The sequence below is a fragment of the Metarhizium acridum genome, assembly GCF_019434415.1.
Source record: "Metarhizium acridum strain ARSEF 324 chromosome Unknown scaffold_320, whole genome shotgun sequence".
Taxonomy (NCBI): Eukaryota; Fungi; Ascomycota; class Sordariomycetes; order Hypocreales; family Clavicipitaceae; genus Metarhizium; species Metarhizium acridum.
In genome coordinates this window covers 984,883-1,011,594 of record NW_027094027.1, presented here as the reverse complement: position 1 = coordinate 1,011,594, position 26,712 = coordinate 984,883, and the positions used below count along the sequence as shown (strand labels likewise).

General features: G+C 47.5%; 11 protein-coding genes across 13 annotated transcripts; 5 read left to right on the top strand and 6 right to left on the bottom strand.

The window, feature by feature from the left end:
* Positions 1 to 12: 12 nt before the first annotated feature.
* Positions 13 to 2,709, bottom strand: J3458_014565 (uncharacterized protein). Its single transcript, XM_007817228.2, has 5 exons — positions 2,451 to 2,709; positions 1,786 to 2,376; positions 912 to 1,712; positions 672 to 838; positions 13 to 608 (listed from the first exon to the last, which is right to left on the bottom strand). The coding sequence occupies exons 3-5, from the start codon at positions 939 to 941 to the stop codon at positions 449 to 451; spliced, it is 357 nt and encodes a 118-aa protein (XP_007815419.2). The 5' UTR covers positions 942 to 1,712; positions 1,786 to 2,376; positions 2,451 to 2,709; the 3' UTR covers positions 13 to 448.
* Positions 2,710 to 4,679: 1,970 nt separating this feature from the next.
* Positions 4,680 to 8,664, top strand: ERB1_1 (Ribosome biogenesis protein erb1). Its single transcript, XM_007817230.2, has 2 exons — positions 4,680 to 5,472; positions 5,528 to 8,664. Exons 1-2 carry the CDS (start codon positions 4,846 to 4,848, stop codon positions 7,157 to 7,159), a joined length of 2,259 nt encoding a protein of 752 aa, XP_007815421.1. The 5' UTR covers positions 4,680 to 4,845; the 3' UTR covers positions 7,160 to 8,664.
* Positions 7,342 to 9,829, bottom strand: J3458_014563 (uncharacterized protein). 2 transcript variants are annotated; one of them, XM_066120630.1, is made up of 2 exons: positions 8,805 to 9,829; positions 7,342 to 8,706 (listed from the first exon to the last, which is right to left on the bottom strand). In XM_066120630.1, exon 2 carries the CDS (start codon positions 8,645 to 8,647, stop codon positions 7,529 to 7,531), a length of 1,119 nt encoding a protein of 372 aa, XP_065974465.1. In that variant the 5' UTR covers positions 8,648 to 8,706; positions 8,805 to 9,829; the 3' UTR covers positions 7,342 to 7,528. The 2 variants fall into 2 exon arrangements, with proteins under 2 accessions (XP_065974465.1, XP_065974464.1); XM_066120629.1 differs by having other exon boundaries at positions 7,342 to 9,167; positions 9,296 to 9,829.
* Positions 9,830 to 10,300: 471 nt separating this feature from the next.
* RPT5_1 (26S proteasome regulatory subunit 6A) lies at positions 10,301 to 12,329 on the bottom strand. The gene is made up of 4 exons (XM_007817232.2): positions 11,835 to 12,329; positions 11,356 to 11,771; positions 10,599 to 11,233; positions 10,301 to 10,533 (listed from the first exon to the last, which is right to left on the bottom strand). The coding sequence occupies exons 1-4, from the start codon at positions 12,134 to 12,136 to the stop codon at positions 10,513 to 10,515; spliced, it is 1,374 nt and encodes a 457-aa protein (XP_007815423.1). The 5' UTR covers positions 12,137 to 12,329; the 3' UTR covers positions 10,301 to 10,512.
* Positions 12,330 to 12,343: 14 nt separating this feature from the next.
* J3458_014561 (mitochondrial 54S ribosomal protein uL10m) lies at positions 12,344 to 14,029 on the top strand. The gene is made up of 2 exons (XM_007817233.2): positions 12,344 to 12,553; positions 12,612 to 14,029. Exons 1-2 carry the CDS (start codon positions 12,489 to 12,491, stop codon positions 13,621 to 13,623), a joined length of 1,077 nt encoding a protein of 358 aa, XP_007815424.2. The 5' UTR covers positions 12,344 to 12,488; the 3' UTR covers positions 13,624 to 14,029.
* A 215-nt stretch (positions 14,030 to 14,244) lies between these two features.
* Positions 14,245 to 15,236, top strand: J3458_014560 (uncharacterized protein; the record flags this gene model as incomplete). Its single annotated transcript, XM_066120628.1, has 3 exons — positions 14,245 to 14,396; positions 14,470 to 14,963; positions 15,068 to 15,236. The coding sequence occupies exons 2-3, from the start codon at positions 14,581 to 14,583 to the stop codon at positions 15,234 to 15,236; spliced, it is 552 nt and encodes a 183-aa protein (XP_065974463.1). The 5' UTR covers positions 14,245 to 14,396; positions 14,470 to 14,580.
* A 495-nt stretch (positions 15,237 to 15,731) lies between these two features.
* Positions 15,732 to 18,169, bottom strand: trl1_1 (trna ligase; the record flags this gene model as incomplete). Its single annotated transcript, XM_007817235.2, has 2 exons — positions 15,732 to 15,980; positions 16,055 to 18,169. The coding sequence occupies 2 exons, from the start codon at positions 18,167 to 18,169 to the stop codon at positions 15,732 to 15,734; spliced, it is 2,364 nt and encodes a 787-aa protein (XP_007815426.2).
* Positions 18,170 to 19,178: 1,009 nt separating this feature from the next.
* Positions 19,179 to 19,835, top strand: J3458_014558 (uncharacterized protein; the record flags this gene model as incomplete). Its single annotated transcript, XM_007817236.1, has 1 exon — positions 19,179 to 19,835. The coding sequence occupies one exon, from the start codon at positions 19,179 to 19,181 to the stop codon at positions 19,833 to 19,835; it is 657 nt and encodes a 218-aa protein (XP_007815427.1).
* Positions 19,836 to 19,839: 4 nt separating this feature from the next.
* Positions 19,840 to 21,319, bottom strand: J3458_014557 (uncharacterized protein; the record flags this gene model as incomplete). The annotated part of the gene is made up of 6 exons (XM_066120627.1): positions 19,840 to 20,324; positions 20,457 to 20,585; positions 20,652 to 20,753; positions 20,809 to 20,871; positions 20,926 to 21,070; positions 21,140 to 21,319. The coding sequence occupies 6 exons, from the start codon at positions 21,317 to 21,319 to the stop codon at positions 19,840 to 19,842; spliced, it is 1,104 nt and encodes a 367-aa protein (XP_065974462.1).
* A 239-nt stretch (positions 21,320 to 21,558) lies between these two features.
* J3458_014556 (uncharacterized protein) lies at positions 21,559 to 23,499 on the top strand. 2 transcript variants are annotated; one of them, XM_066120626.1, is made up of 3 exons: positions 21,559 to 21,982; positions 22,032 to 22,879; positions 22,976 to 23,499. In XM_066120626.1, the coding sequence occupies exons 1-3, from the start codon at positions 21,680 to 21,682 to the stop codon at positions 23,199 to 23,201; spliced, it is 1,377 nt and encodes a 458-aa protein (XP_065974461.1). In that variant the 5' UTR covers positions 21,559 to 21,679; the 3' UTR covers positions 23,202 to 23,499. The 2 variants fall into 2 exon arrangements, with proteins under 2 accessions (XP_065974461.1, XP_065974460.1); XM_066120625.1 differs by having other exon boundaries at positions 22,032 to 23,181; positions 23,299 to 23,499.
* On the bottom strand, positions 23,300 to 25,777 carry J3458_014555 (uncharacterized protein). Its single transcript, XM_007817239.2, has 4 exons — positions 24,573 to 25,777; positions 24,370 to 24,520; positions 23,922 to 24,279; positions 23,300 to 23,866 (listed from the first exon to the last, which is right to left on the bottom strand). Exons 1-4 carry the CDS (start codon positions 25,068 to 25,070, stop codon positions 23,800 to 23,802), a joined length of 1,074 nt encoding a protein of 357 aa, XP_007815430.1. The 5' UTR covers positions 25,071 to 25,777; the 3' UTR covers positions 23,300 to 23,799.
* Positions 25,778 to 26,712: the final 935 nt, after the last annotated feature.

Sequence of the window (26,712 nt, the reverse complement as noted above, 5' to 3'; positions counted from 1 at the left end):
GACAACACGCAAGCAGATTCTTGAATGGCTCTCCTCAGTACGGGGGGCATTGTACGGGCCGTCATTGTAAATTAAAACTACGTAGTCCAATTCACACGAGCGGGAAGGTAAGACCCATGGCAACCGCTCACTCACTACCTAGGTACATAAGAACCTTGTCTGCCCACCCCTCAAAGGCTCTCTAACAGGCATCCCGATACCTACCTAGGTAGGTAATCAGGAGGAGAATCTCCTTACCCATCTAGGTACCTAGGTAGATACGATACCCAAGTGCTCAAGTAGCAACAGGCCTGCGCTTCTTGTTAAGCGGCAAAGACAACAACAAATGATGTGGCGCGTGTACGGTCGCGGGTAAGCAAGTTCCGGCTGACGTAAGGTCACCGCTCTGGTTGAGAGTTTGATGAGCCGCAAGCTTGGCCACGCAAGGAAGCTGTTAAGAATCATAGCTTCAGCGACCGCGGAGCATCTGTTCAATGTGCTCGCGGCTGTTTTTGTGCGTGGTTTCAAGATATAGAAGACGCTGGTTAAGCTTTTCCACATCAGAATCCAAATCCTTCGTTTGACCCTCCAGCTTCTGTCGTAAAACTGGTAGGGGAAGTGACGCGAACCTGAAAAAGGATTAGGGTTCTTGTTAGTGAGCAGTGTATGTATATCGAAATGCTTGAGCTCACATCTTGCCGACGCCTTCGTAAACTACCGCCTCCTCTGGAAGGCTCGCCAGTTCGCCAAGGGTTAGGCTAACCAAGCGTTGCTCGCGCTGCTTTGCAGCCATTTGAGTACGTGCCAGGCCAATTTGTTGTTGTGCAGCCACTGCCTGGGTCTCGATTTCGCGAGCAAGCTGGAAAATGTTAATCAACACTGTCGCTGCTCAAGCCAAAAGCGAGATGATGCAGCTTGGTGCACGCTTATACCTTGCGAAGAGCCTCATTCGGGATAGACATGATGTTGATGGGCAGTGCTTAGTAGTCCGTAGATGGACCTCAAAGAGCAAATTCCGAAACACGTAAGCCTGAACAGAATAGAGAAGCCTGAATCAATCCCTGTTATCAGGCTGCGCCTTAGTTGATGGAATCGAATGACCAGGTTGGAGGATTCACCAGTGTGCTAGGCACCGGTCCCAGGGGAAGGTGGGGGGGAGGAAGTGGCTTTACTTTGAGCCGCGATTCTCGGTGGGCGCCTTGATGCTGCCAACCGCCTGTCTAACCAGTCGCCATCTTAGGTGGTGACACAACTATCTTTGGCCAAGGGGTTCTACATACAGTATTTAGCTAGAAGAAAAGGATCCTCGTCTATTTTTAAGATGGATATCTTCACATATAGAACCCATTTTCATCTGAGCCAAGGTGTGTGGTTGCGCGTGTCGGCTGGTTGTCAAACCCCTGCATGCTTGGTAAAAGCATCCCAACTACACAACTCCCTACCTGGCTGTTTAATGGGAGAACCCGTAAGGCTGGAAACCGGAAGCCATATACCATCCATCAATGGTGCTTTGCCTTGCCCTGAACCTTTCGTATCTCCGGGATTGATGCGAGGAGCCTTGGCCAATGTAGAGTGTACCCCTGGCTTTGTCCCAAGAGGCAATGACGCAGCCAAATGCCCCAAACAATATAGTAATAGGCTAGAGAGAAAATGAAACTCCCGTGTTAGTGAGGTATCCTCCAAGTGTTACGATATCTGGAAAGGGTAGGTTTGCATGTGACTCGTATTACCTCCTACACACTGATTATTAGCCTGCTTTTTCCACATCATATCTGTATGAGAAGCCAAAGCACCTGGTAACCATACCTAGGCCTGTCATCAAGTGCCACCAGCCATGACCTTCTAGGAGAATGGCCCATGGCAACCCGATTTGACGTCGCCACCCGCGTAGTTGCGAGCAGAATATGTTATCCAGGTTCCAAATAGCATAGCCAGCGAGGAACACAGTGAGGCCTGGTGTAGGATCTGCGCTTAGCAAAATTATACATTTCTATTACCCTCGAAAGCCGCGTATCTCACCAGTAGCGACCAATGCCCACATGGTTTTGAGTATATACCGAGCTCTGGCGACATCTTCTGCTTGCAACGCGGGCCGCACTTGTATTTCCATAATCCATATGCTGCGAATCAAAACAGTAGCGGTCAGAACCGCATAGGCAGCTTGATGAAACACCGGATCTTTTGTAGCATGATAATACAACTAGGAACATCATCAGTAGGACATCTTCCGTCGTTCCGGAAAACAAGCAAAGCTCACCGTGATGAACACAGACAATGCTGTCAGGCCAACCCCCAACTTGACAGCAAAAACCCGGGATCTTGAGACTGCGAAACTCGCATAAATCATCAAACAAGTTGTGTATATCATACCAAGCTCATCCACGAGTTGCACCGGATCTATGTGTGCATCCAACTCATTAGCTTTGCTCATCATTGCCCGCGCGGTGTAGGAGAAGAGCGACCCTTAATACATTTTAGAGTGGTATGGAACGATACTGAGCCAAGGCCAACAACAATATATCCCAGGTATGCTATGAGGAAGATGGTCGGGTGTGATTCTCGGTAGCAATTGCGGACACCTACGGCCCCAAGCCAGAGAAACAGTCCATTGGTTATGGTCCAAGGCGAAGATTCAGTTAGCTCAAGCACATAGTATGTAGCTAGCTGATGAAGTCATGTCATGTCTTCTTGGTACTCACATTGCAAAGCTCAGCACAATAGAAGGACAAGACGTAATCCTTGAAATGTTAGGATTGCATATCGAGAGACTGCCTCTTAGGAACACATACTTCTTCACAGAAGTTCAGTGTTGACGTTTGCTCGCCCCAGAAGCCATGTCCTGCATCCGGATATGGCACACTCCAATCTTTGAAGAAGCTCATCACAGAAGACGCCATCGTTGCGAATAACGGGCTCTAAGCCAACTGAACCAGATGGGCTGCAGATGTATATAATGCTCACCACCATGTGACGTCTGCTTTTCCCATTTTGTGGGTCCTTAAAAGTCTCAGCCTCTCTCTCTCTTCTCTTTTTTCTAATTAATTTTGGTACTTCATTTTTTTAATAGTAACTGGTCGTACCAGGGAGCCGTGAAATTTTTTTAACGACAGTTTATCAGTTCATTCTCATCGCGGATGGTTTTTTTTTATTATTATCAGCTATGATTTTCCTGAAAAAATCACCTTCCTAGTGTTAGCCGCAGTATACGATAAAAAAATAGCGGGCAAGAAATTAATTAAATAATCAATATCACAGGGCTTCATCCCCACAACCCCCCTCTAAAAAAAAATAATAATAGATGAAAAAATGCTAAAACCCCGCCATAACCCCGCTGGAAAAAAAATCCATAATGAATTTTTTCCAGGTAATAATACAGCATACTTTAGATATATGGAACGGTGACATTCATCTTTTAGTACTTAACACGTGACCGGGCCCCAACCGATGCATTAGAAAAAAAAAAAAAAAAAAAAAAAAAAAAAAAAAAAAAGCGATGAGTACAAAAAATTAGTCTAATATGCGTACGTATGCCTTTTTTTTTCAAGCATGCTCATGTTACTCAGTGAGATCTCTGCTTATCCAGGTCTCGGCTTGAACTTCGGCTTCGGCGTCGGCCTCTGACAGCACATCGGTGCTCGAGATGAAGCCCACCACCAATAAGCCGTTGGGGCTGCCGCAAAGGGCGTGATCAAGTGGGCCGCGACATGCATGAACCAAATTAATTGGTGAACTCTTGTGACATCCCACGAACTAACATAACTGTTCTTCAATAGGTAGCCTGGTGAAGATGAGTCAAACGGGAACTGATTGACAATTAAGCCGAAGTTGTCATCAACTACGCGTACCTGAGCTCGGCTTCATAGATATATATATAATTGCTCGTAGAATTTCTCGTCAATTCGGCCGTCAAGGAACACCAACAGTATCGTGAACACGGCTTTCAACCATCCTGCAATAAACATTATGCCTGCAAACAAGACCCAGGACAAGACCCAGGCTTCCCAAGTGGCTCTTCGTGCCGTGTCATCTGAGACTACACTTGTCGACGTCTCCCAGTCTCAAGGTAAATAAAGAAAGAGCATACATACCCTGCCTAAATTTTGAACACATAAAGAGCTGGCCACTAATTCTCGTACCATCTAGATACTAGCAAAGCTAACCCCATACCCAGCGTCTTCAAGAAAGGATCCAGGTCAACTGGTTCATGGAGCAAAAAGGACCCGTACTATGTGTCATGGGAAGCGCGAGTTTGTAGGTGATTCCCATCTGATCAAAAGTGTTAATCTGACCAAAGAACAACAGTCGCCGCGGTTAACAAATAACAATGAGCACTGGGTGCTTTGCAAGAGAGTGTCCCATGAAGCATTGTTTGGCATAAATGATTTCCAGGCAAAGAAATCAAAGTTTCCAAGCCCTGATCAGGCTCAGATAGATTCAATGTCACGTTAATTTATATGTTTAAACAGGAGCCTTACTTAGTATGTGGAGGTTTTCGTTGCGTATTGCGTATTCGCTTATCCGAGCGGGCACCAAGGGCCATTATGCAATGCCCTTAACAAAATTTCCTGGAACTTCTCGTTCGGTTTAGGCCCCCCACTCACACCTGATGCAGAACTTTCCCGACAGCCGTGCTGATAAGATAAGTTAGAAACGCGCTAGCCTAAAGGAGACCAAAAAGAAAAAAAAAAGAGAGGGAGAGAGAGACGTCGCTGAGGACGGCTCCATCAATCGAAAAAAAAAAAAAAAAACATACACACCAAAGAGGTCCCGAGAGGGGACAACACAACTCTGTCTTGCTTCACATAATTCATTGCATTGGTTGGATCATAAAGTCGCCTGGTTCTAAGAACATATCTGCAGTATTCAATGGCTTCTCTTCGTGGAATCCGCAAGAGGAAAGGCCTCGACATGCCCGATGACACGTCCGACCTTGAGTTTGATGGATGTACGCTGGACGGAGTCTTGTCGCAGAGCGAGAACGAGTCAGAGGACGAAAGTACCGAGTTTGAAGACTTCGACTCAGATCCGGATGAAAGTCAGAGTGATCTCGACAGCAACTCCGTCGACAACGAGCCCAAAACAGTTAACGCTACGCTCGACTCTGGGGCGAAAGGTGGCGGAGAGGGACCTTCTTACCGTGTTGTGACCGATGCTAACGGCGGGGAGCGCTACGAATATGACGAAGTCGACCCCGTCTACGATAGCGATGATACGGACGCTCAAGGCCTAGCGAACACTATCGGCAACATTCCATTGTCCTTCTACGACTCGTATCCACACATTGGATATGACATCAATGGGAAGAAGATTATGCGTCCTGCCACTGGCGAGGCTCTCGACGCTTTGTTAGACAGTATAGAACTTCCGAAGGGTTGGACTGGCTTGACGGATCCTGAGACGGGCAAGCCGTTGAATCTAAGCCAGGATGAATTGGAACTCCTGCGTCGGCTGCAGCTGGGCGAGGTTCCAGAAGAAGGCTATGATCCTTACCCAGTAAGTTTCTATGCTCCAAGCACACCGTGCTCCAAAGACTGACAAGGGGATGCAGGACATGATTCCGTATTTCACTAGCATCGAAGAGCAAATGCCCATCAGTGCGACTCCGGAACCCAAAAGAAGATTCATCCCTTCCAAGCATGAAGCTAAGCGAGTTGCTCAGCTTGTCCGAGCTATCAAAGACGGTCGAATTCTCCCCTATAAGCCGTCAGAGGCCAAAGCGGAAGAAGGAGAAAGGGAGGAAGAAGGGTCGTTTTACGATATTTGGGCCAACGAGGAGCCCAGAGACCACCACATTATGAACATACCTGCACCGAAGCTCTCCCCACCTGGATATGATTTAAGCTACAATCCACCACAGGAATATTTGCCCACGGCAGAGGAGAGAAAAGCTTGGGAAGACGCAGATCCCGAGGAAAGAGAAAAGGAGTACCTCCCCGCAAGATTCGAATCCTTGCGAAAAGTTCCTGGTTATGCCGAGTTAGTCAAGGAGCGGTTTGAACGGTGTCTAGACCTTTATCTGGCGCCAAGAGTTCGCAAGAACAGGTTGAATATCGACCCCAATTCATTACTCCCCAAACTCCCCCGACCAGAGGAGCTTAAACCTTTTCCGACAATGTGCCAAACTATCTTCAATGGTCACGAAGGTCGTGTGCGGTCGGTGGCCTTTAGTCCGGATGGGGAATGGCTTGCATCGGGTGGTGATGACGGCACTGTGCGTCTCTGGGCTATTAATGGCCACCAAGAGTGGATGGCGAAACTGAGTTCTGAGGATGCGGTCGATTGTATTCGGTGGCGTCCAAACAGAGAGACTTTCATTCTCGCCGCTGCAGCAGGGGAGAGCTTGTTTTTTGTCGTGCCCCCTGTCTGCAGCGATGCCATGGAGCAGGCGAGTCGGGCGGTTCTTGATGCAGGTTTTGGGTACGCGGCACCCTCCAAACCTGGTTCCGGAGTCGACGGCGGGGCCAAGGAGTCTTCTGCAAAATGGTCAAGGCCCGGGTCTAAATTTGAAGACGCGGGTGTCTTGCTCAAGGCTACTGTCAGAGCAGCAATAAAAACGCTGAACTGGCATAGGCGTGGCGACTTTCTCTGTTCCGTCTCCCCAACCGGACAAAGAAGCTCCGTGGCTATCCACACCCTCTCACGACATTTGAGCCAGATTCCCTTTCGTCGACTGCCTGGGCTTGCGCAAGCTGCTCAGTTCCATCCCTCGCGGCCCTTATTTTTTGTGGCGACTCAGAGGATGATCCGGTGCTATGACCTTCAGAAGCAGGAACTTGTGAAAATTGTACAACCTGGAGCCCGGTGGATATCTTCATTTGACATACATTCTGGCGGCGATAACCTCATTGTGGGTTCGTATGACCGCAGGCTGCTGTGGCATGATTTGGATCTCTCGAGCCGGCCATACAAAACTATGAGGTTTCACAGTGAAGCAATTCGTGCGGTAAAGTATCACCGGAACCTGCCGCTGTTTGCAGACGCTAGTGATGACGGGACTCTTCAGATTTTCCACGGTAAGGTGGTCAGCGATCTGATGGAAAACGCGACCATTGTTCCGGTAAAAATGCTGAAGGGTCACGCAGTCGTCAGCAAGCTGGGCGTAATGGATGTTGACTGGCACCCACGGCATCCGTGGTGCCTCAGCGCCGGAGCAGATGGCACCTGTAGATTATGGACGTGATTGGATTAAGAATTTCGTTAGCAACGTACGACCATCGGAGTGATAGGAAAGGGGTAACAGCGTACTGGGAAGTTGACTATCTAATCAACATGACGCTTTCATCTCGAGACGGGTCACTTTCTGTCGAATTGCGATGTTATCCACGCTGTAATAAAGAGCTTTTTTTTTCTTCGAATTTGGGACGTAGAATTTGCGTCAGAATAACAATAAGCCGACATACATCAGAGCTATGGCACTGTGCTTCAACAAAACCTGAACCAGTCATCGATCAATCAATCTTCTTGCACAGTCCGTCCCGGGTGACAACCCCCAAAGTCCCCAAGTCCCCAAAGTCCAAACTGTCATTTCGACCACCGAACCGATGGCTTTTCACAATTCTTCTTTCGTGTCCTTTACCTTTTCCTGTGCTGATTCGCTCCCAAGTCTAAGCTGGTCCAGTGTCCATTTCCACCCTTGTGCTGCGGCATTTCCTATCTTTGCCAACACAGTACCGGACGGCGACGATGTACCAAACTTGAAATACGTTGACTGTCGACGAGCCAATGCTCTAAGCTCTTCCAGCTTAGAACCTTGTGGCACCGGGATGCCATAGTTGTCTAGATATGCCTTCAGCTCTGAGCGAGTCCAAGAGTCAAAGGCCGTCCTCTGAACAGACGCCGTAGCCGACGAGAGATAGCTGGTAACTGACGCAAACTGGCTTCCGCCGGCTGAAGAGGCTGATGAATAGGCAGAGGCCGCAGCGCTCACAAGATCCTCTCGGGAAGCATCTTTCTTTTTAGCAGCCTGTTTGGCGATAGAGTCACCAGTCTTCGTTAGATATTCCTTTAGGTTTGAGTAACTGAAGTCGTCGAATGACCACGCCTGCCAACCCGAAGCCGCTTTGTGGGAATGCTTTCGAACAAGGGCTCGTAAATGGTCTACATCGGAATTCTGAGGCACGGGAACCCCACGGGCATCCAAGTACGCCTTCAGACGGCTCCCCGACCACTTCGATGTGGCTTGGTTAAACGCGTCTTCAGCTGCAAGGGAGGCACTGTCAGTGGCTCGGGCGTACTCGTTTCGCGCGTTGGAAGTGGCAGCCCCGAACCCGGAACTCGCCTTGGCTTGCACGTTGTCCCCTAGAATATCAGCTCGGTGTTTGCGAACCAGGGCACGGAGCTCGTTCTCTTTTGTGCCTTGCGGAACACGGATGTTGTTCTTGTCACAGAATTCCTTTAGTTGAGATTCACCCCAAGTATCAATTATCATGTCTGTCAGGTTGGCGTAAGCTGCTCGTGCACTTGCCCTCGCCATTGCGGCCGCCTGCTGGGCTTTCAAGTATGCCAACCTAGAATTTCGGCGGACGGCAGCGACAAGTTTGTCGCGAGTCGAAGGCTGCGGAGCTGGAATACCGTACTTATCAAGCCATGCCTTGAGGTCGGACTCACTCCAGGTTTGGAAGAGCCAGTCACCAGGGTACGCGGCGGTTTCGCCCATCTTCTTGGCCATTGCCTCGTACCCAAGCCTAGCCTTTTGCAGAAGAGTATCCCTGTGTCGCGGCTGCGGCACTTTACAGTCATCACACATGCGTTAGTGAAAGAAATATAGCCCAGGACGTTACGAAGACAGGTGAGCGATGGGCTGAAAACCTATATGGCGTCCTTACCTGGAATTCCGTGCTCATCGCAGAACGCTTTCAGTTGACTTTCTGACCAAGTATCTAAAATCCATTCCTTGGTATTGGTCCACGACTGTCGCGCGGCCTCCTCGGATTCGTACCAGTGTGATTTGACTTGCGAAATTAAGCTGTCCTTGGATTCCTCAGTGGCCGTCTGAAAGTCTTGTCCCCTTTCGCGTAGATAGGTGATTAGTTGGGCAGTATCCCAACTCTGATATGGTTGCACAATGATATTATTCCAGTGTTGTTGAACCAGTGTCTCCAAATCTTTTCGGTCTGATGCTTTTGGATAGGGAATATCATTGTCAGACAGCCAACGCTCGAGCTCGGTCTGATGCCATTTATTATATACTATAAGCACCAAGGCAAGAGATCAGTCCTTTAGATTCTGCGTAGAAGCATGGGCTGGTATATGGCTGGTATATGGTACACTAGGAGGGCCCAGTTCATTCGGAGTACGTAGGCGCAAGCAAACATACCTGCCTTGGAACCTGGAAACCAGCTGCTTGCAGCGGCTCCAGACATGGCCAAGCCACTCGTGAGGAGAACCCTGAGAAACCTCATTATACCAACTTTGTGTCGTGTAGAAATGGGATTGAAATAGAGGTGCTAGCCGTTCGTCTCGTAGTAATTCGGAAGAAGCAGATCGTTTCGGTGTATAGGCGCAGATGGCAGTGTTGAACCGGGCCGTGGCAGGGTTATAAAGCTACTGCCAGCTAGCGGCTCATATGAGGGGGAAGGAACAGACGCAACACCTACAGCAAGAAAGCGTAGTTCCACTGCCCTTGCGCACTGAATGACGACGTGGGGTGTTCCAGTGGGTGTAACAAGCTAGAGCCAAAAGCCATTGATGAGCAAGGCTGGCGTATTCATCACGTCACTACTCTTGGCTTCTGATCTACATGCCGAATGCACAATCTAATCTGTGCCATTAACAGTAGCAAGTGACAGACAAAATCTGCCGATTAAAATCGCGACTACGTCAACGGTTCAACAGGCGATGACAGGAGCTCATGCTGAACCTAGAATTACCACGACGACCTTCAAAATGAAGGCAATTTATTTTCCCTTTCCTCTCTGCGTGAGTTGAACAACGCGCAGAATTATGTCGACTTTGTCGCCCGAAGCTGGTAAATTGGCCTGTCAATCAACTGGGTCAAGCTCCCGCCACAGTGACGTAGTAGACTTTGAGCTCCACCCGATCCTTCCAGCCAAAGGCGTGGCGGCCAACACATTTGCGGTGGCATCCCCAGTACTCCGAATGCATATTGAGATCATCTGAGACGTGAGTTGGAAGGTTGGCGCTTAGAGCGGGCTCTCCGGTCCAATCTATGCTTCATGGGAAGGAATCGCACAGGAAATTCATCTACTACTTACTACGTAATCTAAAGTGCTTTCAAAAATGGGTTGTGTGCGCCCAAGAAGTATACAGTCGGTCTTCCGATGGACACAAGTCCAACAGAACAGATACACAGTTCATGTTGTAGCGTCCATACATGGGAATATTTTCTATGTATAATCTTTTGGTTGCGCTGCCATCGGGCAGTCGCAGTAGTACTAGTGATACAAGAGACCCAACAACACACATCCGCCCTCACCGTCTACTTAGTTATATCATGGCATCCATCTTATGATCTTGGCGTGGTTTCTGAGAGACCGACGTGCCATTCCCTGGTGTGGGCGAGTGGTGCCACGCTTAGGCGTAGAAGTTGACGGTCTACCCGTGATAATTAGCCACGTGTCTCTTAATGATGGTGATGGCGATTTCGGATCGGGACTCACGTCTTTTTTCTTGGCTTGTACTTCAGCAATTGCATCAACGTAATGCTCATGGCCAATTTTGTTTTTTCCTGACCGCAGGGCTATCATGCCCGCCTCAACACAAACAGCTTTAAGCATTGCTCCGCCGAACTCATCGGTACTCCTTGCAAGCTCACCCCAGTTGACACCAGGGTCTATTTTCATCTTTCGGGAATGAATTTTGAGAATTTGAGCTCTGGCCTCTTCATTAGGTAGTGGGAACTCGATTTTACGATCGAGTCGTCCCGACCTAAGCAAAGCTGGATCGAGCACATCAACACGGTTTGTCGCGGCTAGAACTTTGATGCGGTCGTCCGATGCGAAGCCATCCAACTGGTTCAAAAGCTCCAGCATAGTTCTTTGGACTTCACGGTCGCCGCTCTTCTCGCTGTCAAATCTCTTCGTGCCGACAGCATCAAGTTCATCGATGAATATGATAGCTGGCGCCTTCTCCTTTGCCAAGGCAAAGCAATCCCGAACCAGCTTGGCTCCATCGCCGATGAACATCTGGACGAGCTGTGGTCCCGCCAGTTTTAAAAATGTAGCATCTGTTTGCGCCGCACAAGCTCTTGCTAACAGTGTCTTTCCAGTGCCGGGAGGGCCGTACATCAAAGCACCTGAAAAAAAAAAAATCAGTGGAACTGTTGCTGGACATGTAGATACAGCCGTCACAAGATCTCGAAATCGAAGCGAGGGAAGCTGCCGGCAGATTTAAAGAAGTAGCTGGTGGGTTTCTCACCTTTAGGGGCTTTGATACCAATTTTTTTGAATCTGTCGGCTTCCTTCATCGGCCATACAATCGCCTCAACCAACTCCTCAATCTGCTTGTCGAGACCACCGACATCTGTATACTGCTCTGTAGGCTTTTCATCTACTTCCATCGCTTTCACCCTGCTATCATACTCGGCAGGTAGTGTGTCGAGAATAAGGTACGAGTCCTTATTGACTCCTATGAGGTCCCCAGGTTTCAGCTGGTCAGAATCCACCAGCCCAATGAGTGGCAGAAAAATGGTTTGGCGAGTAGACGTCTTGATAACAGCTGACTTGCCTACTCTTGTTGCATCCAGGTCAATATTCGCACCCTCTTCTGACGATTCAGCCGTAGGATCGAGGTCTAGCAACTCCACAACGTTGCCTACAAGATACGGAAGCTGTCTGGGAACTAGTTAGCAAGAGGTTGATAGTGTTGACATTTTGCAGCCCTTGTGTCATGCATACCTGTTGTTCGCAATCTTATCCACATTGTCCTTGATTTTCTCCCCCATTGCTGCTTTTTCATGTGACAGCCGGGAAAGCTCGCTCTTCATAATTCTAGAATCGTTTTCCAGTAGTCGCTTCCGCGTCAAAATATCTTGTGTGCTGAGGCCAAGTACCTCGTCGTCCAAGATATCGTCATCTACCTCTTTCATTTCCTCGTCTCCATCTGGTCCTCCCTCCTTGCCTTGGTTGGGACCTCCATTTCTTTTCTTTTCATCTTTGTCTCTACGATCGAGATCATCGAGCTCCTCGAGAGTGGACATCGTGGACGCCGTGAATAAGTGCAGTCTCACTAAAAGTAGCTCCGATATTCTAATTGGTTAATAGATTTGTTTCGGCAGGTCTACGGAGCAAAAATGAAAAGGCTGTCGCAGCTCGGACTTGGTACTGGATCAGGGCGACGAGATGTTGCAAGAGCTGGGCCAAGCTGCAGGAGAGTCAGAGGGGGTGATGGATGCTCGACAATCCTAGGCAGACAGTGGCGCGCAATCGTTGGCAACTTCTCTCTATATGCTCTAGGAGCACTTGTGTTAGTCAGCAGGCAACGTTTCTGAGAGCACTTGGAAGGGGCAGGGGCCAAAAGTTTATCCGGCCCCACTGAATATTTGCCTCCAGATGTATTTCCAAAGCTCAAGGCTGTTGAACACGGATGTACCAGGAAACTCGCTACTGTCCGAAAAGTAAGTATGCGCGCCGGAAATGCCAAGCTCGCTATTTGACTTATGCTAATATTTACAGGATGGTTCATGGACTGGACAAAGCAACAGGGCCATGCCTGCGACTCCTATTGTCGAAACATAGGGCTCCTAGTCAACAAGTTGAACGGTTCAAATCTTTCTCTTCAACGATCTCATTTGCAACAGCAAGTCAAGCGGCGATTGATACGGCGAAATTCCGTTCCGGTGACTATGATTATGCTCCAGTGACAAAACCTGCTAGTGCAAGGCCGATCGATACAAGAAAGAGCCAGTTGATCCGAACCTATACCTCTTTACTGCGGACGACGCCATTGATGCTGTTCTTCCAGCACAGTAATTTGACAGCCATTGAATGGGCGGCTGTCAGGAGAGAGCTGAAGAAAGCCATTGACGCGGTACCGAAGCCCAACCAGCCTTCCGGCTTGGACTGTGCGGATCTGTCTTCACGAATGCAGCTACAGGTTGTGCGAACAAACATGTTTAGTGTTGCATTGAGGATTGTCGAGTTTCACAGCCCACATGTTTCCAAAACATCACTCTCTGCGCAAGTGGCAAGCCAGGGACAACCAGCACATGACCTCTCGAAAATAGCCTACGAGGCAATTCGTGAAGCCACTGTTCCAGTTGACTCTGCCTTTGCACAACTCCAGCCACTAATGGTTGGTCCTATTGCGGCACTTGTTTTGCCAGCAGTTTCGCCGGCACATCTTGCAGTTGCTTTAACTATCCTATCACCTGTGCCTGGGGTATTCCCCGCACCGACTAGAAAAAAGAGCCCCGGTTACCACGATCCTATCTGCCAGAATGGCCTTGCCAAACTTTTGTTATTGGGTGGTCGCATTGAAGGCCAGATTTTTGATCAGGCTGGGGTGAATTGGGTGGGCGGCATTAAGGGTGGAATGGACGGCTTACGAGCACAGCTTATCAACACCTTGCAAGGAGCTGGCCTGGGTATTGCGGGAGCCCTCGAGGGCGGCAGCCGAAGTATATGGCTTTCTCTGGAGGGTAGGAGGCTACAGCTGGATTGTGGTGACGAGAAATCGCAATTGTGAAAGCCCTCTTCTGACGCCAGCCCTCGCTAAATACCTACTAGGTAAATAGCAGGCCTAACATGTATTATAATGACAGGTGCTATAGATGTCGGTTGTACTATTATGATTCACGTTTGACCTATGCACGAATATGCTACCTTGATCTATTATCAAACATGACCGATGACACCTGTAGCACTACTATCGCACCAAATACCAAGGCTTTGCTTGCCCAAAATGCTTAGTACCAATAGTGCAGCTATTACTCCGTACGTTGGAAGCATTTTAAGGAAGCGCATGAGTTGTGACATCTGGAAGCAATATGACAGGCCCGCTATGGAGCTATGGAGTCCACACTTGACCAGGCTTGGTGTCTGTCCCTACATGGTACCTACTAAGTGCCTAGGTACCTTAACGCGTTAAGGGGTTTTTAAATAATTATTCTTTAATTGTTAATTAAACTAAAATAATTAAGTAAAATTTTACTTAATATATTAAACTTTCAATAAATAATAATAATTTAAGACTTATCTTATAATAGTTATATTATTACTAGAAATAAGAGCCACGCGCGTAGGTAAGTAAGTACGTATTATGCCCCACTGCATAGCTGCAATCGACTGTCTCTGGCATAATAAACCACTACATAGTGCTGTCTGCCATCTGTTCGTAAAGCCTCTTCAGGAGATAGCTACGAAATACTTGCCAGTACGCGACCTCCCTGATTTGTTCTGCTCCCATGGCATCTGAGCATTTGGATGAAACTTGAGAAACTGGTGACTTCGCCGCCACTTGTAAGTCTTGCATAGAGAACAATCCGCAGTCGGGCTTCGTTGCAGGTATGGGGCATCTAATCTTTTCTTATAGAAGTAGTCTAGGTATATTTAATCGAACTAAGGCGGTCCTAGATTCCTCGACCATCGAACGATAATCACGACAAGACGGCCCGGTGAGTAACCACGCTCGACCACTTCCACAATGGATTTCGCTCCGTACCAATCCTCCCCGCCTGAACACTCTCGTGTTGCCTCGCCTGAATTCAATTCACCGTCCCCTCGGCAGTCCCAAGACGGTACATCAAGACGGCGCTTCTCACCGGGCAATACTCGAAGCCCTCCACCGCTACAACACCCACAACCACAACGGACTTGGGCAAATCTTGAAAGCCAGGCAGGTGGGTGGTCAGGTAGTGCTGGCGCGGCAACAACTATGCCTGGCTCTTGTCCAGCTGCCGAAATCAGCGAGTTCGATACCAGCCTAGGGCTGCGGCTTGACTATGAGGCTTGCTTGGCCTATCTGGCACTTCCCCCTCTTGGTGCTATCGCCCTACTTATCTTGGAGCGCAATAGTGACTATGTTCGGTAAGCTTCGAAAATTTTCTTTATTTCTGTAAAGCTTCAGCTGTCACAACAATCAGACATCTCAGTACACATGAAAAGAGGTATTATTAACAGTGGCAACCCAGGTTCCATGCATGGCAATCAGCCTTATTATTCACCACATTACTCGTATTCCATCTGTTGTTCTCGTGGTCGTTGTTCCTCACTGGGGTTTTCTTGATAGGCGATGTTGCTCTCGTTGCTCTACTATCGCTAAGAGCTTATAGAGATGCTGAGATTCTGGACAGGTATTGAACTGAATCCTATCCTAATTGAACCTCCCGTTGTTCTCCCGGCTAACACTATTGCAGATATGAAGTGCCATTTTTTGGACGCATAGCGAGTCGTATACTGGATGATGAGTGATCGAAAGCAGTGTGCCAGCGAATATACGTTTTGGTCTTTCAAGATTTTTAGTATATTTGACGAGTCATTGCGATAGCCATTTACCCTATTTACCCAAGAATGTGGGGTGCGATTTACCAAAATGTGGTTAGTGGCAACAGTTACTGTACCAGGCAGGAGCGAACTGACATGAACTGGATAAATTATTGTCCTCTGTTCGATACAACTCAATCTGTTGTGTACAATAAGCTCTAACTGGCAAGGTTTGCTGGGATCAATCACATGAAATAATGGCGAAACAACACCGTCAGTAAAGCCCTGGGCGGGGGTGTGGTATTGAAGTCATAGAGTTTCAGCTTTGGTGATCTCTTCTTCAAACACTTTGCCCACTGAAATAATGCTACTCTACCTCGAGAGCACTCCCCTCACGATGCCTTTGAGGACCGGCTTTTCCTCTAAAACCACCTCGGAAATATGTTCGCCATCAGCGCCGGCCTCAATCCATTTAGCCAAGAGGTCATTGCTCTCCTTCGGCTTGACTGCGTTATCCCTGGTACCCACTGTGATGTGGGCAACTCGGTTCACACACTCCCAGTTGCCTGTGTCGTCCAACAAGCGCACTACGACGGCCATTATACGGTCATCGAACACAATCTAATAACGGCATAGATCAGCTCAAACAGAGTTCGTGATTCGAAACTAGGCAGATGTAGGCGAAATCAACGTACCCTTTCCAACAACAGGTCACATTCTCCAAACTGTGATTCCGAGCTACCTGCGGCTTCCCACGCCGCAATGTATCGTTGCCACAGATCGGGATATTCGTCCATGCTTGCTCTGTGCATTAGCGTAACATGGAACCCGCTCTGTATCCTCCTAGTCTGTTTCAATTGCATGTAGAACCGGGCGGTCTGTGAAGTGGAAGCGCTGAAAGCCTTTTGTATAACGTAGTTGACTTTGTCGCTTGCAACATCCACAGACATGTACTCTAGCTTCCGCTTCTTTTTAGTATTATTATCCGTTGCTCGAGCTGGATTACGGTGATGGATATCAGGTTGGTAATTAAGTGCAGTCTGGATTGCTGCATCATATTCGTCCGTAGACGGAATTGCTTCGATAAGATTAGGAAAGTGTTGCTTCAATCGGCTCACCGCAGTCTCTAGGTTTCGTCGGCTGCCTACTACAGGGTCCAGGTCAATAACGACGTCAAATCCGTCATCTGGACGAGCATATGGTGTGCAAGGCTCGAATCTTTTGATGAAACCATCCATTACCCCGATGAACTTTCCTTCATCGCTCGCGGCACGTATTGTCTGGTGGTTGTCGCCACGTGCTAGGACTCGGGCCTGTGTGACACTCCGAATTTTTTCCATAGACTCAATATCATGCCGAAAGTTGAGGCACACCAGCTTGGCGCCTGTATGCTGTAACTTCACATCAGTTATGAGCTGCTTCCTCTCGATCTTCGTTGCATTGTTTCGGTCAGCAAAGACAACGGAATGATCTTTCAGTTGATCCAAGACAGCCTTCGTAAATCGAGGAGGGCGGCCCTTGCCAGATATATTATCATTTTGGATGTGACCCCATCCAAAGAGATGTGACATAGCCAAGGCTATAGTGGTTTTCCCGCAGCCGATGGTGGCAATTGGGCATAGAATAACGTCGCCGGTAACTTCTGTCATAACAATAGGATCTGAGTCGTCCAAGAATGCTGCGTCGTGCCCATTGATGTTTTTGAATTTGAGGAAATCGTCTCGCAGGGCAATTATGCCATGGTTCTGGTTATATAGCTTCCCAAGGTTCGGGTCAGCAGCCAACCGCTTGCGAGCATACAGCAGGTACTCCTCAGTGATATTGTGATGCTTCTTGAACTTGGGTGGTTTCCCCGCAATAAGTGCCTTTGTACATTCTCTCCATTGTCGATACATCAAGTATGGTTCTTCAAATTTGTATTTGAAAAACCAATCTTGGTAGGGTCGCGTGGCCGGGTCAGTACTCATTTTGCACCGAATAACGAATCCCTCGACCTCTCTTCCGTCGTGCGATCCTGTCCGCGCAACATTCTCCAGAAATGTCTTTACCTCCTGGATGTTCCCCATCACCGTAAAGCCCGTTTTAATAAATCCCCAGTTATCTGCAAATTCCTGTACGGCCGGGCTGGGGTACGTAACGAATTCCGGGAGATTGAGATTGATCCCGTGGAGATACAGGCCAGCCTTGTCAGAGTTATATGCCAAAACATGCTCCTCAAATGAATCGTCACAGAGTTCGGCGACTGCGGTAACGTTGCGGCTTCGAAGCTCTCTAGCTAGATCTTCTTTGGTTCTGCCAATAGCTGAGAGCTGTCTTTCTAGGCGTCTCTCACCTGCGCTGGCATGGCTGACTTGAATATCATCTCGGTCACCTGTGGAATGTTTGCTGCAGACCAATAGTGTACCATCGTCAAGCCCAGATACAAATATAATGCACCCATTTTCCTTGAGCGTGAGCTCATATGGGGGAAGTGTATTGGCAATTATGTTCTCCCATTTCGTCTCCGGCACTTCACTGACGTTGAAAAACTTATCGTAGCCTCTGACGGCTATTTCAGGGTGCTGCCGCGGTGCTTTGGGAGTGGTGAAGAGGCCGCGGGCGTATGTGGGAAGATCCGGTCGCTTATAATCCCAGTCTTGCAATTTCCATGAATCAATTTTGATCTCGTTTGTTGAGCCTTTGACATGGAAACTAGTCTTCTTGATAGCAAACCCGCCGTGTCGCTTCTCTTTCCTAGCCAATTCTAGGGCATTGAGCATGCGAGAGACATCGTCGATATCTTGAGGTATGTACGGCGCAGCTGACGACATTTTATTGTGCAAGTACTTGAGCTTGTGCAATCGAGACTGGAGCCCTTTCTGTGTCAGATGATGTGGTCCTTTATCGGAGTGAGAAGGCAAGAAGAACTAGTTCGCCCGAGATATCTTAGAACGTGGAAGCAGACCGACCTGGAACAGCCGAAACTCGGGGAACCTCTATGACTCACAGCCTCAATTTCTCCTGCGTTTTTGCTCCGCCTTAGCGTTTTCCAGCCTCGCAAAGCTCGAGGCACGAGTGATTGCGTGCATGTAAACATTTGACACCAGGAGCAGACTCGTGCCAGTAACTAGAGCTTGTCTTGAGAATGGGTCATCGCCGACAAGCCCTCGAGCGGGTGGGTCCAAAGCTGCCCGGTTCCTGTCTGTATACGGAGTAACTACTCCGTAACTACCTAGTACGAGTACATAAAGCTCAGCGCACAGCAAAGCGAACAGCTTGCCAGCATGATATTGGGCAGGCGGATTCAACGAATGAAGGCAGGCAAATCCGCGCCCCCTGGGCAGCTCATTTCAGCCATCGTCTGTCTCTTTTGTCGAAGCAAAGAGCGATGCAGGCAGGGGAGAAATCAGGTGTGCATGAATCATTAATCACATTTCCGCAGTCTAATCCACAAAACACAGCTGGTGACTGGAAGAGTTGTGCTGCCAGATGGTTGTCGAAATCAGTATAAATGAGCTGAATAGTGAAGATACCAATAACACTGTTAGCGGTCGAGCCCAATCCCTTTAATATCACTCAGAGAATAGAGTATACAGTAACCACGTAATTTTTGGGCCTGTTTTCTTGTGGGATGTTCCAAAGAGCCAAATCAAGGTGTGTGTGCTCGGGTGAGTAGAAACCCTGTCTGACATAATCCGCCTATCCAACCCGAACTTTTGCGCTCCCGTCTTCAAATACCCTTGGTCAACCTCATTTTGAATAATATTTGCCACAACCCTCAGACATCTTTAGATGTGCATCTTACGTTCGCCCTTGTCGCACAACCCAAAGGCTGTCAACATGTCACCAAATACGTTCCTTCTTGCTGCGGACAACAGCCCTTCATTACTTCCGCTTCTTCGTGAAAATCCAGACCTAGCAGCCGCACAAGATGAGCACGGTTATTCCCTCCTTCATGCGGCAGCCAGCTACAACCATCTGGATTTGCTACGGGCCTTGGTTCTTGAATTTCATGTCGATGTTAATATGAAGGATGAGGATAACGAAACAGCGCTGTTCGTCGTCGAAACACTGGAGGCCGCAAAGGTTTTGGTCGAAGAGTTGGGGATTGATGCCCATCATAAAGGAGCCGATGGCATGACGGCTAGGGAGAGGATTGAATCGGAGGGCGAGTTCTCTACAGTTGCAGCGTATCTGACCAGCCTCGACATCAACCAGCCGGGAAAGGAAGTAGAAGCTATTGCCCACACTGTCACTGCAGAAGCCATCCATTCTCCACCGCAGGGAATGAAACTCATCGTCGGCACGATGGATGCAGGGGAGCAGGTCCCGTCTGACGTCGACACAGGGTTCCGTCGCCGCATAGAAGAGTTGGCACAACGAGATGATTTTAATGCACCGTCTGGACAGGCTGATTTGCGAAAATTGGTGGAGGATACCATTTCAGATCGATTTCTAGGGGATGAGCGAAATGTGAGGTCGAAGCAGACTCACTAACTGCTCATTTGCATCTTTTAATCTGCCACATCAGATACTGGTCCTCCTGTCCAGGTGGTCGTAACAAAACTGATTCGGCATTGACGCCCATCTCGACGCAATAAGAGCTGGTCGCGATGATGGATAACCAACTCCGCCTGGGGCATACTGCCAGTACATCACGGGCTAGGTCGCGTAACCAACTGGTTCCAATAAAGCCTTGCCACGTGATTTTACAAACATCCAGACGATTAGAGGTTTTACCCGTGACACAGTATCTTGATAGGTAAGGATCTATTTTGTCGTCCGGCTCAACTCGCGCACTCTCCAGCCTCACCAGTGACAGCCACTCGTATAGGTCAATGCCTCGCTCCTCGAGACCCACATGTTCAGCGGCTGTCAATGAAGTGGTAGGGAGCATTTCAGGCAGGGCAAGGATCTTATGCAAAGCTTTGGAGGCGATGCTGTACTGATGTGGCTGGGAATTCTCCCAGAGATTGTTATTGAGGGCTGGGATATATCGTGTCAGCATTCGTATTCGGTTTCAATCAGATAAATGGAGTACAAGATTTGCTACGCAGAAGATTTCGAAAGACAGGAGAGCCTAGGGTTAATATGTAGCGGAACTGGGCGTGATCTTACCCGATCCTGTTTTGAGGCATAACAGCCACACTAATCGTTCAGTGAAGACTGTGGAACAGGCATGCTCCAAGCAGACAGGTATTCTTCCATCAGGAGATGAAGCCCGGCTGTTTAAATCAACTGAAATACCTATTTTAGTTAGCCTCATAGTACACCTGTGATGTTGTAGCATTGGATGTCCGCAGAGTTCCCTACCCCATTTGGGTTGGCCGTCGCTTCCAGCTCGGGCAATTAGTGGCTTGCCTGGAATTCCAGCTCTTTGAAACGTCTCTTTGTCCATATGAATGGTAAGTATTCCTATGGTGTCTCATTTAGCATACACTCATTATTGTCATGATGTCTCGTCGCTTACCATTCCTAATAGCATAGCTGCTTGCAGACGTCGAGTTTGCCTCACAAAACATTGTTATCTCTTCTGTGTGTCTCGGTCAGTCAGGTTACATCTTTCAGAGTCGGTACTTCTACGTACGGTTTCGGATAAGCTGGATGAATTGTTCCGAGTCTAACAGCTGGCCAAGAGATATGGTGGTTCGGTAGAAACAGGGCTGCGGCTTACGCTGCAAGATACTTTCCTCTATGGTCTGATGCATTTCAGCAGATGCAATCAAGTCAACCTGTTGAATTGGTCAGGATTGTGCGAAATAAGGACGTTTCGCTCGGATTCTATTTGATCATAAACCTACCTTCGAAATAAAGTCTTGGTCTTCGATCAAGGCCCATGGAGCACCTTGCTGTGAAGATTGATCGTCGTTTACAGGACCTACTGTGCCATGCGTCATAAGACAAGCGGCAGGTTGGTACATGAGGGGGCGAGAATGTGCCACATTGAGTGTAGCTCTGGTGTTGCCACTGATAGCCGGCATGGTATCTAAGGCTTGGTTTTGTGTAATCCTTGGTTGCTGAAAATCAGCAAGACAATGATGTGGTGCGAGGCAAAGAGGAAGCTTTGTAGGCTCCTGTAGTATCTGACTTGAAAACCTAGGTGTTTCCCCTCTTCGGCATTCGTTGCTTCCAGGCGGTGGTGATTGTGGTAATGCATATGGGAGCAAAGCCCCAAATCTGTTTTGATCTCAATTAGCGACACGAACTGCCCCAGTGAGTGGGGGCTGGGGGGGGAAAAAATCGACAACCCTAGAGTGAAAGGACTCAAGCAACAACATAGGCCCGAGAACATCTTCGTGCGACGGAAAAGGAGTCGGAAGAATAGCATAAGTAGGCCGCTCATGGTCATTCATCATCGGATTTGGTTATCCAAATTCGCGTGCCCTGCGTGGTTATGCTACTCGCTCACTGCCACTGAGGCAGCAGGACTATTGAAGTTGACGGCCACAAATAAGCAGTCTCAAGACTTCTACTCTCAATACGCCCAGCGGGTACAGCCGACGATTGATTTGATATTTCAGAAGCCTACCATGGATTTCATCATAAAATTCGCACAAGCCCATGAATCGTTCCGCGTGGCAGAGATACAGGCTCTTGCCGTGATAGAAAGCGTTGACTTGGAAGTCCTGGAGTACAGCGATGACGTTTGTGTTGCCAATCTTCACTTTCATTCCCACATTGACAATCTAGCAGTCCCCCTTCTGCATTGCGCGTCTTCCTTCGGTTAGAGACGCTCAAAGACTGATTCGAAGGTCTATTCTTGCTCAGTCCGTACATGAACTCTGGGGGACAGGTGCCACATTTGATGCCCTACATCAGTCCGTGAAGGAACGAACTAGCAAACTATGGGCAGATTACAAGTCTGTATCCTTCAAATTCACCATCGACTCATACCAAGGAACACACTCAAATAACGAGAGACTATCCATTATCAACACATTTGACTACCTACCATTTGAGGGACCGATTCGTATGTCGCAACCAGACGAAATATTTACAGTATTCGAACAATGGCCATTCAATAGCGTCCCACTTGGAATAGAAAAACCCACCAATATTTATTTAGGGCGCCTCGTTGGAAAGTCATCACGGGAAACTGTTCTTAAATTCGACCTGAAGAAGCGAGGCTATATATCTACCACGAGCATGGATTCGGAACTGTCGCTCATAACCGCAAACATTGCCCTGGCAGGGCCTGGAAAGCTTTTCTATGACCCATTTGTTGGCACGGGGTCGTTTCCAATCGCTTGTGCTTGCTTCGGTGCGATGGCATGGGGCAGTGATATAGACGGCAGAAGCATTCGTGGCGAAGGGGGGGCCAAGAGCTTGAGGGGCAACTTTCAGCAGTATTATATCAAACAACGATTAGGTGACGTTTTCGCTGCTGATCTCATGAATTCGCCAATCAAGAGGGATAGACGGATATGGGATGGGATAGTCTGTGACCCGCCATACGGCGTTCGGGAAGGGCTGAGGGTTCTCGGGCTCAAGGATCCTGAAAAGACACCATGGCTTGTTGAACAGGGCAAAAAAAATGCTTCGTACGTCTTCAATTATACGCGTCATTCATCCTACAAGAGAGCATTTTGGACTCCGCACTCAATACCGCTAACAAAAACTTTGGCTGACCGTTCCAGTTCGCCTGATTTTGTGCCACCCAAAAAGCCTTACAGTTTCTTGGCGATGCTGGACGATATCCTCGCCTTTGCAGCAGCTACGCTGGTTGACAATGGTAGGTTATCGTTCTGGATGCCCACCGCGAATGACGAGGACCAAGAAATACCCGTGCCCACCCACCCGTCGCTCGAAGTGGTGGTGGTTTGTGTTCAAAAGTTCAACAAGTGTAAGTCCTTACCTCGTTAACCTGCAAGTTTAGCCTACTGCCGCCAGTCAATCATGAACCTGGCTTAGCCAATGATTGCTTTCGTGTTCCTAGGCCAGGATCTAATCACGGCTGTAGGGTCAAGACGATTGATAACATATAGTCGACTTTCGGACGAAAAAGTTTCTGCAGCAGCTGTGGCAGTATACCACAACCGGAAGACGGTCAGCACGGTGGGCTCAACTGTTGACGACCTTAACCCATTCCGGCGCGGATATTTCAAGAAGTTCGAGTCTTAAAGACAGCAACAATAGAAATCATGTTCCCATACCACTTTGGTGTTCCTAAATGTTACATATTTGTCCTTACGCCCTGTCCTCAATAACCCGCTCATCAATGTACGCTATCCAAGACCCCTGCGTATGTTATGCTTAACCAAGCCTGTAGACTATGAAAAGAAGTGCGCATTTCGTGCCATCTAAACCCAGCGAGCTCGGAGAAATCCGTCTGATGCTAGGGACCGTACTGGAATAAAATGCCGCTATATACTTCGAGCTGCAATACTGTACTCCTTACCCTTCTGCTCCTTATCAGGAACGCTAAGGTATCAACCTTGTCCAAATTGACTGTATCCTTTCATTACCGGAACTCTGTAGCGCTGAAGCATCCTCGATTTGGGACGTGTTTTAACTCGAGCTGCTGGAATCTGGAACGTAGTTAGAACCAATCTGTGGCAATGACAATGTGTCGGTTACACTTACTTTTCACTCTTTGAATGAAAATAAATCCCGCTGACCTCCCCCTTGAGCTGATTGAAACAAATATAATAGAAGCCCTCAAAACTGGCTCCGGTAATGGTCCGAACCCGGTGATCGGGCACCAGGAAATGTTCCTTCCATCGCATAAAGATGTTCTCTCTTTGTGTTACATCAGGAATGGTCACCGGACCTTTGCGTGCATGCTTTTGAAACGGCCGAAACGCACTGAACTTTGCCCAATGGCTAAGATCAACCTTCATGTTCGCCCCCCAGTCCTCATGCTGGGTGAAGAAGCTGTATTTCGATCCGATAATTTCTCCCTCGAAATAAGTTGTTAAAGTTGGGTGGTCTTCAGTGAGACCTATGTCACAACAATCGGTTAGCACTTTTGCATATATCAGTCTGGAATAGCACCAGCGAAGGCGTATGGAAGAGGGTATATATCTCGAACCTTGGATGCGCAAGTATCCGCAGAGAAAGGACTCGCGCATATCGACATGTTTGATTTCCACCTGGACATCATATACTTGGCGTTCTGACTGTTGTGTTCCATGAAATCTGCTGCCTGGCTGCAAGAAGGACAACGGTGCAAACGGTATGGCCTAAAGAAGTTAGCAGAAAATAAAACATGTGCGTTAGTCAATTCGCGCGTACCCGAGCGCTGGAGTAGTCTGATCCCATGGACGGTGGAGTGCACGCGGCGTCTTCTTCCTCAAACATTGCCAAGTTTGTTTCTCCCAGATCTTTTGGGGGCTGCCCTCGCGACTGACTCGGCCTGGCACTGGTCGTGTGTGGAGTTGGGCCGTCCGGACCCAACTCTGGGTTCTTCATTGTGTGCCCGGCATCTATTCCATGAGGTTCTGGTGATGTAACTGCGGTGGTACTAGATTGTGGCGCTGGGGAGACTGTAGTATCTCTTGAGGATGGAGACTCTGATATGCGATTGTCAGTGGCGGTTTCCACTGTTCTGTGCATTTCTCTTTGTGATTCCAACCCCAAGTTATCCGGTGACAGTCCATCAAGAGCTGGGCCCGAATGAGTATCTACGCCATGGCGTGTCGTATGGAGAATGTCGTCGGGACAGGTTGAGAAAGGATACGGAGAGGCCGATGATGGTTGATCCGGAGGTTGATTCAGTGACGGTGTCGGCATTGTTGATAGCAGAGGATAGACTGGTGACTGGCAAGGTATATTTGCCTATTGTATAGGGCACAACAACCGGGTCGACCGCTAATTTGTGCCTCCTGATGTAGATAGAGTGTCGACTCGTACTCCGGGAGTGCACAGGAGGCGATGGATCAATTCGAGCAAAAGATGCTGTGATAGCAATTTGACTGCAAGGTAAAGTGGAGCCGTATTGCGCGCTGTTTTAGGCAAGAGGCGTCACTTTGAATATCGTTGTTAACGAGATCCAATTTGATAACAATTGCAAAAAGAAGGAGGAGTGGTCAATGTCAGTCGGGGTTGGTTGTGGTGGGCGCCAGTCGAAGGCATTGGTTGGGAAGAGGTCGTTTCTCATGAAGCTGCGAGGCAAATGGCAGATCTTGAGTTAGGTGTCGCTCTGGCGAAGGAAATGCCAGAATTCATCGGAGGGTGAAGAGGATGCAGCGCTGAGCTACACAGGAAGAGTTGTGGCGATCGTGTTGGTAAGGTAGAGATGAATGACTTGAATCGGCGATATGGATGTGGAGGTGTCTGCCAACGCCCGTTTCCAGTACCGCCCGGTATTATCAGGCAGGCATGTGCGCAAGGTGGACCTTTCTTCCCGCTTGGATGTTCAGCTGTTTGCTCTAGCGCCCAGTTCACCGCTGAGAGCTTTATTGGTAGTATGTACCTTATTTTCCTGATGCGGCGGTTGCGGTACAGGCTGAAAAACCATTGTCATTGTGTGTCTACATTATTGGGTGTGGAGAATTAGTGTGAACTTCAGTGCTTACGCCTGTACTTTTATGTACCTGTGTACTTACCTACGCGCGCGGCTCGTATTTTTTTATAATAATATAATTATTTGAAGATAAGTCTTAAAATTATTATTTTTTTATTAAAAAATTAATATATTATTATTATTGTTGGTTACCCTAGAGCTATTATAAGCTATTCTAGTACTTCTACATAATTTAATATGTTAACTTATTAACTTATTTAAAAAAAAATTCTAAAAAACGAGCTAAGTAAAGGCAGAGCTATAGTAGTAGTGTAGTTTTATAGTTTTATAGTTTTTATAGTTTTAAATATAATAAATAATATTAAATCTAATAAAATACTTATATAATTATAAGTTTTATAAATAATTAATATTAATTTTATATAATAAGCTAATATAAAAAAGTGGGTTCTTATATACTCTTATAAGCTTAAAACTTAAAAAACCATATAATATAGTTTTTATAGTATAATATAATATTATAATTTTTTATAAAATTATATAATCTAGTTTTTTAGCTTATTAAAAGCTATAAGAACCCACTTTTTTATATAAGCTAATTAGTTATAATTTTAATTAATTTATTTATTTATTATTATAATTCAAGTATTTTATTAGATTTATTATTAAATATTTAAGCTTTTTTAAAAATTAAAAATATAGTTTTCTTATTAATACTCTGCCCTTAACTACCTTACATAATAGGCCTAGCTAATTAATAGTATAATAGTATTTAGCACGTTCTCATAAATTACTTTTAGCTTTTAAATTTAAGGTAAAATCAACTAAAAACTTAATAATTAAGCCTTTTACAAGTATTTACGCGGTTTTTATTAGCTTAATATATTATAAATAAAAGATTATAAATAA